This window comes from Panthera leo, chromosome C2, assembly GCF_018350215.1.
Source record: "Panthera leo isolate Ple1 chromosome C2, P.leo_Ple1_pat1.1, whole genome shotgun sequence".
Lineage (NCBI taxonomy): Eukaryota > Metazoa > Chordata > Mammalia > Carnivora > Felidae > Panthera > Panthera leo.
The window spans coordinates 139586765-139601661 of NC_056687.1; the positions used below are offsets into that span (position 1 = coordinate 139586765).

General features: G+C 37.3%; 1 protein-coding gene across 2 annotated transcripts in view; it reads left to right on the forward strand.

The window, feature by feature from the left end:
• UBE2E2 (ubiquitin conjugating enzyme E2 E2) overlaps nucleotides 1-14897 on the forward strand; it is a 369863-nt gene that overhangs the window by 321247 nt on the left and 33719 nt on the right. Inside the window, exons 5-6 of one of the 2 annotated variants that reach the window (XM_042955881.1) lie at nucleotides 452-599; nucleotides 3521-3617. In XM_042955881.1, the coding sequence (XP_042811815.1) occupies nucleotides 452-599; nucleotides 3521-3617 (245 nt within the window). The remainder of the gene's footprint in view (nucleotides 1-451; nucleotides 600-3520; nucleotides 3618-14897) is intronic. The other variant, XM_042955882.1, reaches the window with a different exon arrangement.

Consider the following 14897-nt stretch of genomic DNA (forward strand, 5'->3'; position numbering starts at 1 on the left):
AGAGAGAGAATCTGCAGCAGACTCCACACTCAGCACAGAGCCCGACGTGAGGCTCGATCCCATGACCCTGGGATCATGACCTGAGCCGAAATCAAGAGTCCTATGCTCAATTGACTGAGCCACCCAGGCACCCCTTTGAAATGTTTTTAGAAGCCACAGCTAGTTTTTCTCTTACGAACATTCCTACACTTGTACCAAGAGCAAATTCAGTCCCCAGAACACTAGCTAATCGATAGGACTCTTCATCAAAAGCAAAAGGATATGATTTTGCTGTTGGGGGTTATTTAGTTCTCTGTGCCCAGAATAACAAGTTCTAAAATAATGATTTTGTTTCTTGATGCTTCTCAGGTGCCTAAGGAATAATTAAGTATATGGTTCTACCAGTGACCCTTGGATTATTTTGTCTAATAAAAAGTATGTCTATTTATAATAACATTACATTTTCTTCTAGGTTACTTTCCGGACAAGAATCTATCACTGTAATATTAACAGCCAGGGCGTCATCTGTCTGGACATCCTAAAGGACAACTGGAGTCCAGCCCTAACCATTTCTAAAGTTCTCCTCTCCATCTGCTCACTTCTTACCGATTGCAACCCTGGTAAGAGACTTAATCCAATATTGAATTCAAGTCTATTAAAGACTTCAATGTCAGACCTTAGGAAATTGTTTACTTTACTACCACCACCACCACTGTAACTACTGTTATTACTATTGATTTTAAATTTCCATAATATCTAACTGCTTTCTTTTTAAATTGGGTCTTCTCATTAGTCTTTTTGAGACCTATTATTTGCCGAGAAGGAAAAAGCACAATGTGATAAAAATTAATGAAAAATCATTTTGGATAGGGAAGTGCTTTTACAGAATGCATTACATTCTGCTGGCAAATAATAATAAAAATTCAAATTGAATAGCTTAATCTTTAATTAGATGCCTACCAGAAGATGTTAATTTGAGAAATGTGGGCTATTAAAATCTGATAACAACCAAGCAGCACCACGCAGACATGACCTTGTTGGCATTTTAATAACCATGCGTCCTTTCAAGCTAATAGAACAAAAAAGCTGAATGGTCTTCAACTAGGAAATACAACTTCCCAGGAAAACTAAAGAGAGTTTATGACGAAGCCTTGGTGGCTTGCTGGTGTGCTTAATGCTGAAAGTTTTTACTTTCTGTGTCGTCGCAGATGTATGATTATGTGTTTGACCAACTCCTTTTAACTAACAGACAAACCCAACTGCCAAATTTTTACGTATCTGGGTTTATTTTGGAAACTTCAAAAATCTAAAGTAGCTACAGAGTTTTCATTTATGTTTTTAATGAGAAATTCTTCTTTGAGTATTTAATTAGTAGTGTTAATATTTTATAAGATTCTATCTTCCACATTCAGGAATAAACTTTATTCACTAGATAATTGAAGTTTTAGACAAGAGAGAAATGACAAAGGGGAATGAGGGTCTCTCTTAAGCTCCTGTCTGGTTTATAAAACAGGAAGAATTTACAATCTGTTCAATTTTTAAAACTTTTAAAAATAAGGACATATAAAAATACTTCCACCAAAAGAAACATAAAATATAATTATGCAAGATCATTATAAAATACTTTTTAAATTATTTCATACTTTTACCCCAGATAGCGAAGTTCATTAATGCTGCACTAATTTAAAACTGAATGACAAATAGTGTGTTTTTTCTCCTTATTACTATTTCAATCCCATTTGTCTGTATGACTGTGTGTAACTTCATTTGGAGGTAATGTCATAAGAAGACATTTTTTGTGTGATAGAGGCTTAAGCCCAGTGGTCCTCCTGGAAATGTTGGAACATGGAACTATATCTGTCTCCCCTCTCCCAACAGAGGACTTCTGGGCTTTGCTGAAATTTAAAGGGAGTGGTTTTTTAAGAAAAAAACACTTATCTTGAGAAGTAAGTCACCCATACAAGAAACTTTTGACATGAGACCATCATGCTATACACCTTAAACTGCTAGTGTTAGGTGTCAGTTATATCTCAGTAAAACTAGGGGGAGAGAAGAAACTTTTGAGGCCATACTATGCGTGAGGCACTTCTGAACACTAGACGAGTAAGAAGTCCTTCCTTCTTCCACATGGGTAAGATGTAACTGCACACTTAGAGAGAAAGCTCCGTGCTGAGAGGCGTTCCTTACTCAGCCATAGCCAGGCCTGTTCCGTCTCCCAGCCAGTTGAAATGGTCCTATCCCCCTGAATCAGCTTGTATGTGGGAAGCTCTTCTCTGTACAGGTAATCGCTGCTTAGAGGAATACATTCATCCCACCAAAGCCTTTTCTCAGCTTTGATATTCAGCTCTCAGAATATCAAAAATATTTCTCTTCACTAGAGTTTTCTTTTGCTGTGTCTCAGAAAGTTACAGATATATGCTACAAAACAATAAAAGTAAAATCACCCCTGGCTAAAGCAAAATCACATAAACAAAATAGATTTTGAAAACAATAATATTGGTAGTAAGGATAAGTGTAAGGGATAAAGAAAAAGTAAAGAATAAGCCTAAAGATTAAGCCTCAAGTTTGATCAACTAGATACAGCTCATCTTATCTAAGAATAGACTATTGTTTGTAAAATACGTGGCAACAAACTAAATGTTTGTACTTTAAGACATAATACAAAAATTTCCTAATTGGCACATCATCGATACGTGTGTTCACACTTCTAGAGTCTTAAAAAGAGTTTTTAAGTCAAAATGGCCTTTCTTTTGTTTAATGGGTTTACTTCACACCCTTTTCTGGTACACTTCCAATGTGTAGATTTTTTTTCCCCCAGATTTAAGTTGAACTTCAACCTAAGCTATCTTCAAATTACCACAAATATAAGTTTGATAGAACACAAATAAATATGATTTTCCTATACTAAATCTGTAGAGCTAGTTTAACACCAGAAATGCTGTCAGCTCTGAAGTAGGTTTTGCATAAGGTTTTGCACCAATTTTCAAAGTGCTTTTCTCACTCTTCTCTCCACATAAACTTACTTTTTTAATCTTTTTCATACTCTTCTCATAATTTACATTTGTCTCTTACTTAAAGAATTTTTGGTCTATTCAGAAATAAATTTTAAAAGTTCGAGGGTGGGGCTGTACATCCTTACAGCATGGTATTTATAGTCCACGGATACAGATTTTAATACCAGCTCCACTGTTAATTAGTTGTGCGACTTGCTCTGGGCGCTTCACTTTCCTCAGACTCCATTTCATTTACAAAACAGAGATAACCATCAGCCCTACCTAAATCACGGGATTCCTGTGAGGTACACATGCAAGCCCTCTGTAAACAATCATGGGCTGTTGTTCATGTCATTTCCCAGGGTACTTAGGACTCCAAATGGGCATACATTCAATGGCTGACAAATACCTACTCGGTTGAGTTTAACTGAGAGAAGAGAGTATTGAATAATCTCTAAACACCACCACCTCAGCACTGACACTCTTGGGTTTAAACTCTGGAAAAAGCCTAACCTTCAATTAGTAGTCCCTATTGCATTATTTCCTAGGAAGGATTATCTCGCGGGTGGCAAAATGTCCAACAGTCACCAGCCAGTTGACGGGTGCACCGGTGATAATCACTCTGTTCCCAATGCAACGGTCTAGGTAGGTCTAACTGCTGGCCTTGATAGGGCTGTTCACACTTCACAGTGGTGTTCATTGACCCTGCCAGAGCACTCTTATTTGTCAGACTCTCCCTGGCTGCCAGAGTCTGTCTGTGTCACACTGCTGAGGAACAGAATGGCAGCAGAAAGGAGTAGAAGTTGATAAGCTCCAAAGGCCCACACTGGCCTTCCAAGCTCCCGGAGTTTAGTCCTCCTTGGTGAACATGATTTAATCCAGGAATTGCTGTCATTTAGAGTACTAATCAGATTTCCATCTTTCATGGAATGCTCTTATCTGTCAATACTCTCTTCTCAAGCATATACAAAATTTAAGCTCTGTTCTGTTTGATTGTATCTTTTGAAGTTTGTGCTATTTGTGGTTGTTTTTTTAAACTCTTAGATGTTTATCATATTCTTTATATGAAGTCTGGTTATTGTTTCAAATATGCTTGTCTTATGGTCTTCAGACCTAAAAATAATGGGTGTTTTCCCTCATAAAAAATGAACTATCCTGAGAACACTGACAATTATGAAATAAAACAAGGAGGTCAACGGTTTTCCTGTATCAGATGCTTTATTTACGGAGTAACTTTCAGAAGTATTTCTAATCTTTTTTTCCTCTTTTTTTTTCCTGAAAAGTATATCAATCTGGATGTTATCTGGCATTATTTTTTTTAACCTCAGTTCGACTTTCTTGCTCTATTGCTGTTGCTATCTAAAGTGTTATAAGCTTGTTTTATTCGGAATGTAATTCTGATACTGTATCATTTAAAAATTATCCCCCAAATGTATGGCTTTTATGGGATAATTGGAAATTTGAAAATGAGCTTTTGATATTAAGGAATTACTGCCAGAAATTTTTAGGCATAGTTAAACAGAACTGTCATGAAGTTTTTACATATCCTTACCTTTTAGAGATAGGGAACTACTTGCAATAAAGTCCTTTGATATCTAGAATTTGCTTCAAAATAATCCAGAAAGATTAGATTGGAAGTAGATAAGGATGTGGAGGATACGAGATCGACCATTGTAATCGTTGAATGATGAATGATGAGCACACGGGGGCGGGCGGGGGGGGGAGGCTTCATTATACTCGTTTGTCTACCTTTGAATATGTCTGAAGTTTTCCATGATAAGGATTTCCTCGTAACTGCCGAAGATGAGCAGCAGTGTAGTCTGTAAAAGGCGTGTGATTTGGCCCTTTTGCTCTGTGGGAGAATCGTTTGGGCCCTGACCCTCACCCTCTGTATTTCATTCCCTATCATTTGCCTTCCAACTAAAGACCGCCTCATGGTTCAGCCTGGGCCATCAGGGTCCTGCATTCACACAACCATAAAGTCTTTGTCTGCCACTCTTCAAACAGGCAGAACCGTATAGGCCAGGTCAAATGAAAATGCTCTGAGCACACCCACAAACATCAATGCCCAAGATGGATGAGCTCTTCCCCTTCCCCCCAGCACCTTCCAAATAAAAATCAAGTATCAGTTACTCCCCGTCTTAGATTTATGCGTATCTTTTATTAAAACAACAAATAGAACTAAGAATGGCGCTAATTAACCCTCAGCCTTACACAGTGATTAAGTCGAGGGTGAGCACAGCTGCAGCGTCATTGGCAAGAGCTTTATTCTTCACAAATGGACTGAGCAAATGGAAAGAGGAATTTGCTCCCAGTGGCTCTTTTATAGTGTTCTATAAAAGGTCGGAGAATGGCTCCTTCCTTATTCTCCAACTTCATAGCCCTTTGTTTCAGATCACTTACAGCCCAGTTTTCAAACAACTGATAAATACAATCCTTATCCATACATTGTCTCATATACCTTAACTTTGATTGTTATTAATCGCTTGTCTTTGACCTGGTTATGATTGGATAATAAATTGTGTTACTAACCATTAAAATATTATAATTGGTAATGACTACTAGAGGGTGGGGACCATAAAGTAGAATTAATTATTTCAACACAGGCATATTTGTGTAGATTATTTACACTAAGTTTGTGAGCTATTACACTGATGAAAGGTATATAAACAGACTTTTAAGAGGATTCTACTGCCTGCTATAGCAGCATGAACTTGGCTTCTACACATTCTACTCTGCTACACTTGAGAACTGGCAAAGAACAATTTCTTTAACTGAAATTAAGATAAAGCTGTAAAAATGATAAGCCTACCTGTTTTCAAGGCAAGCTATCTTAGCAGGAATGCAAAAAAAAATTTTTTTTCTGTAGGAGGTATTAAATATGGATACATAGACCTAAGGTTTCTCCTAATGCCTATGACTTTTTTTTAAAGTGAGAAAATTTATAAAGTAGAAATATATGGTACGACATACAGCTAACTTGAAGCTGTTTTCTTTGTGAAGAATTGGCTCTCCTCTAGAATGTCACATGGTAAATTCCAAAAGTCCTTGTAATTGGTACTTCCAAATATGGATATAGATAGGCTGTAATCCATAGTCCTGTAACTTCTCTGACACCTTATGTAAAGGAAAGCTATAGTTCTATGTAGATAGTCAATCTACCCGGTATTTTAAAAACCGGGAGAGTACATAAAGTCCAAGAAATGTATAAAGGACTTTGGGTTCCAACTCCGTATTATCTACAGAATCCTGGGACACTGACCCCTCATGCACTACAGGTTCCCATAGACTCCCTCGGATCTGTTTGGAAATAGGCCTTCCATGGTGTGGAGGTCCTAGAAGAACCAAGGATTCATTGCAAGGATGAATAAAATCAGGAATACACATCATTAAACGGAGAAGAACATTTCTGTTTTGTGCATTAAAGAAGTTTTTGGGTACCTGGGTGGCTCAGTCAGTTGTGTCCAGCTTTGGCTCAGGTCACGATCTCATGGTTCGTAAGTTCAAGCTCCACGTCGAGCTCTTTGCAGACAGCTCAGAGCCTGGAGCCTGCTTTGGAGTCTGTGTCTCCCTGTCTCTCTGCCCCTCCCCCACTCATGCTCACTCACTCTCCAAAATAAATAAACATTTCCAAAAAAAATTTCACAGAAGTGATTCTGTACCATCATAAATTTGGGTTTTAAAAAAAAAAAGTATCAATTCTGTTTACCTGTATATTTATAAATGTGTTTCCTTACCTTGTCATTCTGTAAAAAGGAACTTTTTAGTTGTGTTACAAGGGATACTAGTGTATAACAATGTAAACTAAAAGATCCTATTTCATGGTCCTTTATCAAAAATGATTTTCAAGGAGCACCTACGTGGCTCTGTCAGTTAAGCGTCCGATTCTTGATTTCAGCTGAGTTTGTGAGCAGCACTGAACATGGAGCCTGCTTGGGATTCTCTCTCTCTGCCCCTCCCCTGCTCACCTTGTCTCTCTCTGTCTCTCTCAAAATAAGTAATTAACATTTAAAAAAAAAAAAAAAGAATGAGGGGCACCTGAGTGGCTCAGTCGGTTAAGCGTCGGACTATTGCTCCGGTCATGATCTCGCAGTCCATGAGTTCGAGCCCCACGTAGGGCTCTTTGCTGATGGCTCAGAGCCTGGAGCCTGCTTCGGATTCTGGGTCTCTCTGTCCCTCCCCCACTCATGCTCTGTCTCTCTCTGTCTCTCAAAAATGAATAAACATTTAAAACTTTAAAAAAAAAAAAAGAATGATTTTCTAAAAAACACAGAATGAGAAAAGAAAGCTAAAATTATTTGATCATGGGTTTAGGTTTTGGATTGCCAGGTAGTGAAACAAGTAAAGAGAACTTGAGTCAGAGTTGTCTGGAAAGGATTGGTGGCTTCACTATGTAGGGGAGTGATGATTCCATGACAAAGCAAGTGTCCTAATCAGCCCTTGATATTTTTGCTTTGTGTAGGCAAATCTTTATTTAACATAGCCATCAGTTTTATATCCTTCCTGAACATCCAGTTTGCCTAGTCTAAAAGAATATTACCAAAAAAAAAAAAGGGAATATTACCTGTTTATTATTTTTTTGACATGTTGTCCAGAAATGCTGACCTTTACAAAAACTTTATTACTTTGCTCAGTTAAATATATCTGCTTGGTAGGTTTGATTCTTTTAAAGATGGTAAAAACTATACCTTATTTGCAGATAATCTGAGTTGCATTCAAAATATGTCTGTAAAGTTTTACCTTCATATCTGATCTAAAGGAAAGACCCATTGGAGAAATCACTCTCCTTGAGTAAAGAAGAAAATACAACCGTGTATTTATGATGCCTATGTTCGTTTTTCTCACTTGTTTCCTTACCTCTGACCCAGGAAGTAGCTCTGAACCAGGTAATAACTGTGCTTCCAGCATGGTTAAAGCAGGAAGATGAATCCCTAGGGTAGCAGTCTATAATATCTTTCCTGGTTTTGTTTTGTTTTTTTACCATTATAGAGCTGTCCGCTTATCCTTTGTGAGATTCTGATTGGCTTGTCCTATAACAGGAGTAAAATCTCACCAATTCAGTATAATTAGGATGTCAGATAAAATTTTTTGATAATTGTAGGAAATTTTAAATGAGTGAAGACCTATTAAGCACATGTAGGAAATACTAGTAAAATGTTTAAGCTACATGGCCTTAGACTCTGCTTTACCAAGGACAGGAATGAAGTGGGTTTTTCACATAAATAAAATAGAGAAAATGATTATAATGAGCCCTAATGTATTCCTCACTCAGCCTCAAAACTTACCTTTATTTAGGGTTTAGGTATTTTTTACAGGTTATCTAGGCCTTCTTTCAGACAGGCTAAATATTCTTAGATAATATTGCTTGACACTATTAATTTTCATGGCAACCCTTTTTAAAAGAGATAATACAGTAAACTTCAGAATAGGTCTCTGCATTCGAATTACTGTTAATATTTGTTACTCAAGGGTACAGTATGTGTTGTTTTGGAAAGTAGGCTACTGGTAAAGTTTGGTTTTCTTTTTAAGGAGAAATGATATTAAAACAGTTAAATAATATATATTTGAAAATATAACAATGCACTATAGTGTTTTAATATGGAAATTTAAGAGTTCTGAAACAACATAATAAAAATCCTCTAACTGTCCAGAAATTTATTTGCATGGACAAAAAATCTGGATGATTGAATAACATGTTGCCTTTTTAATTTAGATATTTGAGATCATATTGTGTCTTGGGAGAAATGTTATAATTATGAAAATACGAAGAATTAATGTAACCCTACCAATGTCTGAGTCTGAGACCCTCAATTACCAGGCAGTTATCTTTATATTTCCTTACTTTCCTTACTTACAGCCTTCCATTCTGTATTTGGCCTGGGTAAAGTGCTTCCAGTAACAGCACTCAAAATAATTCTTAATTATTTTTTTAAGTGTATTTATTTATTTTGAGAGAGAGGGGAGGACAGGGGTAGAGTGAGGGGGAAAAGAGAGAATCCCAAGCAGGCTCCATGCTGCCAGCACAGAGCCCAGTGTAGGACTCAATCTCAGGAACCGTGAAATCATGACCTGAGCCAAAATCAAGAGTCAGATGCTTAACTGACTGAGCCACTCAGGCACCCCACAGTAATTCTTATTTTAAAAAAAAAAGGATGCTTCTGACATGTCAGACTAATTATTCCTACACAACAGCAATAACTTCTTTCTTTTTTCCTTCTTATTTTTGTCCTTTAAGAGATCCTGGGGCTTATGGGTGTTGAATTTTTGGTTATGTCATATTGGTGAGGAATTTGCATAATAAGCAGTATAGGAGTTCCTTTAAACTACAGGCATATTTCTTTCCACAATAGGTAGTGTTCCTGGAAAGAAATCATAAATCAAAATGTTTTAGATATATTTGAAGAACTTCCTACTTAAACGAGTAGCCTATGGAGAAACCTGTTGCCAAATAAAGCATTTATAACTTTGAATAATGAATTTATTTTTTAATAAAAATCAGTTTTTAAATTTATCTTTTCTTGAAAATACAAGGATATTTCCCCCCTAATTCAGCACTGCCTTCCCTCTGAGAGCGTTTCCCCCAAATAAGCCATATTTTTTGCGATACTCACATACCTAGCACAGCCTATAAAAAGCCTACATAGCTGTGTGCCTGTAGGCGGGGGGTAGGTAGTGCCTTAAGGGGCAGCCATAGTGAGGTGTGCATCACCTTTTATTCAGAGAACTGTGCCCACATACGTACTCCAGTGACTGACTTTCTTGTCTAGACTGGCTCCCGTGATGGAAGCATGGTCATACACAGTCTAATTCAAATACATAAGGCAAGTTAGGACAAATGGAGACCTAGAGGAGATGTCTTTATCTAGCGTTGGGTACCACCATTAGATTTTTATAAGAAAAGCTCTAGGGGCGCCTGGGTGGCTCAGTCGGTGAAGCATCCGACTTTGGCTCAGGTCATGATCTCGCGGTATGTGAGTTCGAGCCCTGCGTCGGGCTCTGTGCTGACAGCTTGGAGCCTGGAGCCTGCTTCGGATTTTGTGTCTCCCTCTCTCTCTGACCCTCCCCCGTTCATGCTCTGTCTCTCTCTGTCTCAAAAATAAATAAACGTTAAAAAAAATTAAAAAAAAAAAGAAAAGCTCTAGAAAAGATCATTCAGCTACACTGGGGAAGAGGCACCAGGCACCCCTTGTCCTCTATAGAGGATTCCTCTACCTGAGGAATATATACATTTTTATCGAATCAAGGGTCTGATAGGGCTGGTGTATTTTAATTTTAGCCTTACTCAGAATGGTTCCATTCCTGCAGGAAAAGCATCCTCTTGGTGGATTCGCACTCATAGGATTGTGGATAGCTTAGAGTTGGGATTCATATCTGAGTTCAAAATAGTCTTGTGTCCAATTTGGTGAAAGTTTTTAAGTGAAAGTTTACTGTTAATGGAGCTCTCCATTAGCTTGTTTAATTCACTGGAAAGACTATTTAAATTTATAATTATACTAGAGAAAGAAGCCATTGATTTGTATATGGTATTGATTTGCATTTAGGGAACTCTGGCTATGTTGCATATTTGTAGTTTTCATATTCATAGTTTTCATGGTGGAGCTAGGATATCTTAAAGGTAAAGAAAAGGTCTAGATGTACTTCTTGATAATGTCTCAGTATTGGCTTTTCTTTTTTTCAAAATGGAAATATCTTCAGTTTTTTTCTTGCTTATTAAATTTCTCTTAAATCAACTATCCTTTAAAGATACGTGTTTAGTTTTCATTTGAGGCTCCTTGCTCTGCAAACTCAAAATTGATGGGACTTAGCAAAGTATATTTGTCAGTTAAGTTTGTCTCATTATAATTTTGGTGTAAATTTAAACACATGACCTCAATGTTTAGCCCTGGCTTTGACCTGCTTCTACTTAGCATTTCCCTGTGCATATTTATTGCCCCTTAATTAATATAAATCTGGACATGGGTATTAGCTGTTGCTACAAGTTTTCTGCTGTAAAGTCTATTGCTGTCCCTGCAATAATAACCTCTAATTTACTGGTTTGGAAGTTGATCTCATTATAAAGCTATTGTATATATTAAGCCATGATGAAAATTCCCTTCAATTTACTTTTTAGAAAATGGCATTTTGAGGTTTTCCTTTTTAGAGATCACCAGTGATTTGTTGTTGTTGTTGTTGTTGTTGTTGTTGTTGTTGTTTTAGGGAAACACTAATAAGAAAATGACATGGTGTAGATCAGTACTTCTCAATTTCTACATTCTCCCAAAACTGACCTCTTCCTCCACTTAAATCAATTAATGTCTTTCTGAGTTTAGAATATAGCAAATTGTATTAGAGGTATTTTTCTCCCGTAAAGCAAGTTTTTGGCATCTGATGCTGTTTAGGGAATTGGGGAAAGCTGTTGAAGCAACACATGTGTTCTGTTGTTGCCAGTGAAAAGCTCAGAAAACACAAATAAGAAATTGAAAAGTGAAGCAGACCCTCAGTATAAACAAACACCATTCTTTACTCACATGGGAATGTGTCTTTTACTCAGAAGAGTTTACCCAAGGAATGATTCAAAGACTTTTTTTCTTTCCCTTACTTGAGGAATTTCTGACAAGTCCAGAACATTTAGTCTAGATTTTAATTAACTTTTTCTTTATGATTTCTGGAATGAAAATAATTGAGAAAGAATTATAAGATTAATTTTTCTCATTCTAGAGTAAAAAGAGGGGTTTTTTGATGATAGGGAAAGAATTATGCAAAAATTGTATATTTTAGGTCCAAGGTCTTTCCTATTCCCCTGGATAACTTCTCCCAGTGTTTGTTTGTTTTCCATTTTTCATTCTTTACAGTTGAGGACCAGTAATAAGTTTGTCGCTCTCTGAAATTAGTCTTTTCTTCTACATGTAGTCTACCTTTTTTTTTTTCACCATAGCACTCACTATTTGGGTTTATTAACAGCTTCTGTCAGGAGAGACTTAACTGTGTCAGGCTTCACTAAACAGTTTTAGTTCCAACAACAAGACTTACTTTTCCTGTGTCTGTTCTGTAGTCTCTTGCTCTCCACATGAACAGAAAGGTTTCCGGTGTTATTCCCAGGCAAGTATCTGCCACAGGTGTCTTTTTTATCACTTAAAATATATGTAGAAATGATGAGATTATTAAGTAGCTGACTGTGGTTCATGTCGTTCTTTCAGATCTTAAGTGCTTTTGAAACTCTTAAGTGCTCTTTCTTTGTTGGTTAATTTATTTTGCAATTTAGACTTCTGTCCTCATTCAGTTCGTATCTGTAATGTGGTGGTTTGTTAATACCATAGGCTTGTTATTGGTAAATCAAACTGTTCTAATATTTATTGTCAGAAACATCTGTACCTGGTTAGTAAATGATATAGCATGGATTTTACTTTATGTAAATTTTAAAAGTGAATACATTTTTTAAACTTGATAACAGCATAAAACGCTGTACAGGATGTTGACTGCCCATTCGGCACTCAGAAGGATCCCTTAGTCGAGAGGCCATGGTGCCCTGATCTCCTTTTTGTCTTAGTATGATTTGCCATGTGGCTGTCACATTCCCTTTTCTGGCGACCTTTCAGAGAGTACCATCTTCTGAAACTACTGAGACCACCCATCCAGCACTAAAGAGATCCCTCTGTGATCACAGTGACTTTTTTTTAAAGTTTATTTATTTATTTTGATAGCATGTGCGAGGGCATGCAAGCAGGGGAGGGGCAAAGGGAAAGGGAGAGAGAATCTCAAGCAGGCTGCACGCCCAGCTCAAGAGCCGAATGTGGGGTTCAACATGGGGTTCGATCTCAAGACTGAGATCATGACCTGAGCCAAAATCAGGAGTCAGATGCTTAACCAACTGAGCTACCCAGGCACCCCTAACGGATCCTTATGTACAGAGGAATTTTTAATGAAACTATTCTGTATGTTGTTAGTAGTTGGCTAATGTCCTCAGGGACCAGGTCTAGAGACTGGAGGGAATAGTGATACTCTTAAGGTGAAGCATTAGATTTTTCCTTCTGCCCACAAAAAGAAATAGCCAAAGCAGTGTAAACCACTGGGCTTTTGCTTACATTCTCACATCAGCTTGTTCATTGCTGCCTCCTACAGACTGTCTCTTTCACAAATACTAATAGAAAAAGCAATTAAGAGAAAGAGAATGAACCACATCAGAGTTCATCTATAGAGTAATATAACCCACATCATCTTTTGAAAGAGATAGGTACTGGAACTTCATGAATAGCCATTTCCCAGCCTTTGGTGACCCTCCAGTGCTTTCTTACTCATCTTTGGCCTGTCCACATTAGCCTAGGGACTCTTTTGTGCTTTACCCTCTGGAGTCTGTAATGTAAAGGCAATTGATCTATTGCATGTGTTTTCACAGTACATATGTACAAATTCCAGCTTCACCCCAGGCTCTGATTTGACTCCTCCCTCCCGCCTGAAGTGTATCCTATTCTCCATAAGAATCACTGAGCTGGAGCTAATGGCAAAGGGAAATGGATCCGCACACATTTATTTCCTCAGGACAGAGCTCTGTGGTGTATCTATCCTTGGTTAGTCCTCCTTTCTCCCTTTTCCTGTTCTCCAGTCTTTTCTTTTTTATCTGTATTTATAGCTTTTTTTGTTTTTCTGCTACTGCTTCTCTTTCTTTTCTTTTTCTTACCCTAATTTCTGCTCTCCCTCTTAATTTCCTTTAACCTTTCTTTCACCAAGGAAAAAAAAAAATTTTAAGGGATATCCAAACTGTCTTTTTATTTGTTTTTATTTAAAAGAGCTTTATTTAGTATTATCTGTATAACCATATGACTTAGCTTGTAGCGTCTATTGGCCTAGTATAACCTTGGAATATTCCATTTCACTTCACATGCCAACTGATGGCTCTTGTCCATCTTGTGTGCCAGGGCAGGAATGGCCCCATCAACTCTCAAAAGGGGTATGGTGTCAACTCAGAAAATTGGCTGAACACTGTGAGTAATGCTCGAGTTGTTGCCAGTCTTAGCCAGTACATACCTTCTTAATTCCATGGCCTCTTCTTCCAGTTAAACAGTTGCTTTTTTAAATCTAGTTTGGAAAATATATTAAAGTCCTATGCTCTGTAAGTAGCGTTGCTAAAGCAGTATCACACGTGTAGGACGATAATCTCATTTTGACGTTCTGAATTGATTGTCCTGTGTACATCCGGATGGCAGGGCTTTAAGTGAAAAACACAGGAGTTAGTCTATAGTGTAAGATGGCTCATGTTATATAGCTCTAAGCTGTTGCCCCTCACTGTATTTATGCCTGACTTCTCTAAGTAACAGTGGCATACCTTTGCATGCATGCATCTTTTCAGCAAACCTTATGATGCTCCTTGCTAGATTCACCAGTGTCAGATAGAGCATGAGCACAACGAAGGTTATATTTTGCCATGTTAAAAAAAGATTAAGTCAAAGGAGCTAAATTATACTGAGTTTTGAAGATGTCAAGAAAACTAGAGTGTTGCCCAGCTCTTTCCCTTACTAGGTAAATTGGTGCCTTCATTTGTGAATTGAAGACTACTTATGACCCTGACTATCTTGCAGCATTGCTGTGAAGATAAAGTTGTGTGTGTAGACCTCTGTAAACACTTTGAAAGCTGTGAGTATCATTATATAGAATGTATTGTACTGAAGGCCTACATTAGCTCTGCAAGGTGCAGTTCACCTGTCCTTTGAGATGTCAAAAGAGCCATTTTGTTTCTTGCATAAAATCTTTAAGTGGCTTATTCATAGTTTGATGAGTTCGGAGTTTCATATGTGATGGAATTTACCTTTCAGAAGGAAAACTAATAGGAAAAATGAATTGAAATTCAAACTTGGCTTAATGATCTCAATTTGCTTTAGGCTTCTATCTTTATAATCTAAAAAACTTTAAGTATTTAATATTATCTTTTGTCATCTATAAAATGAAGTCTCC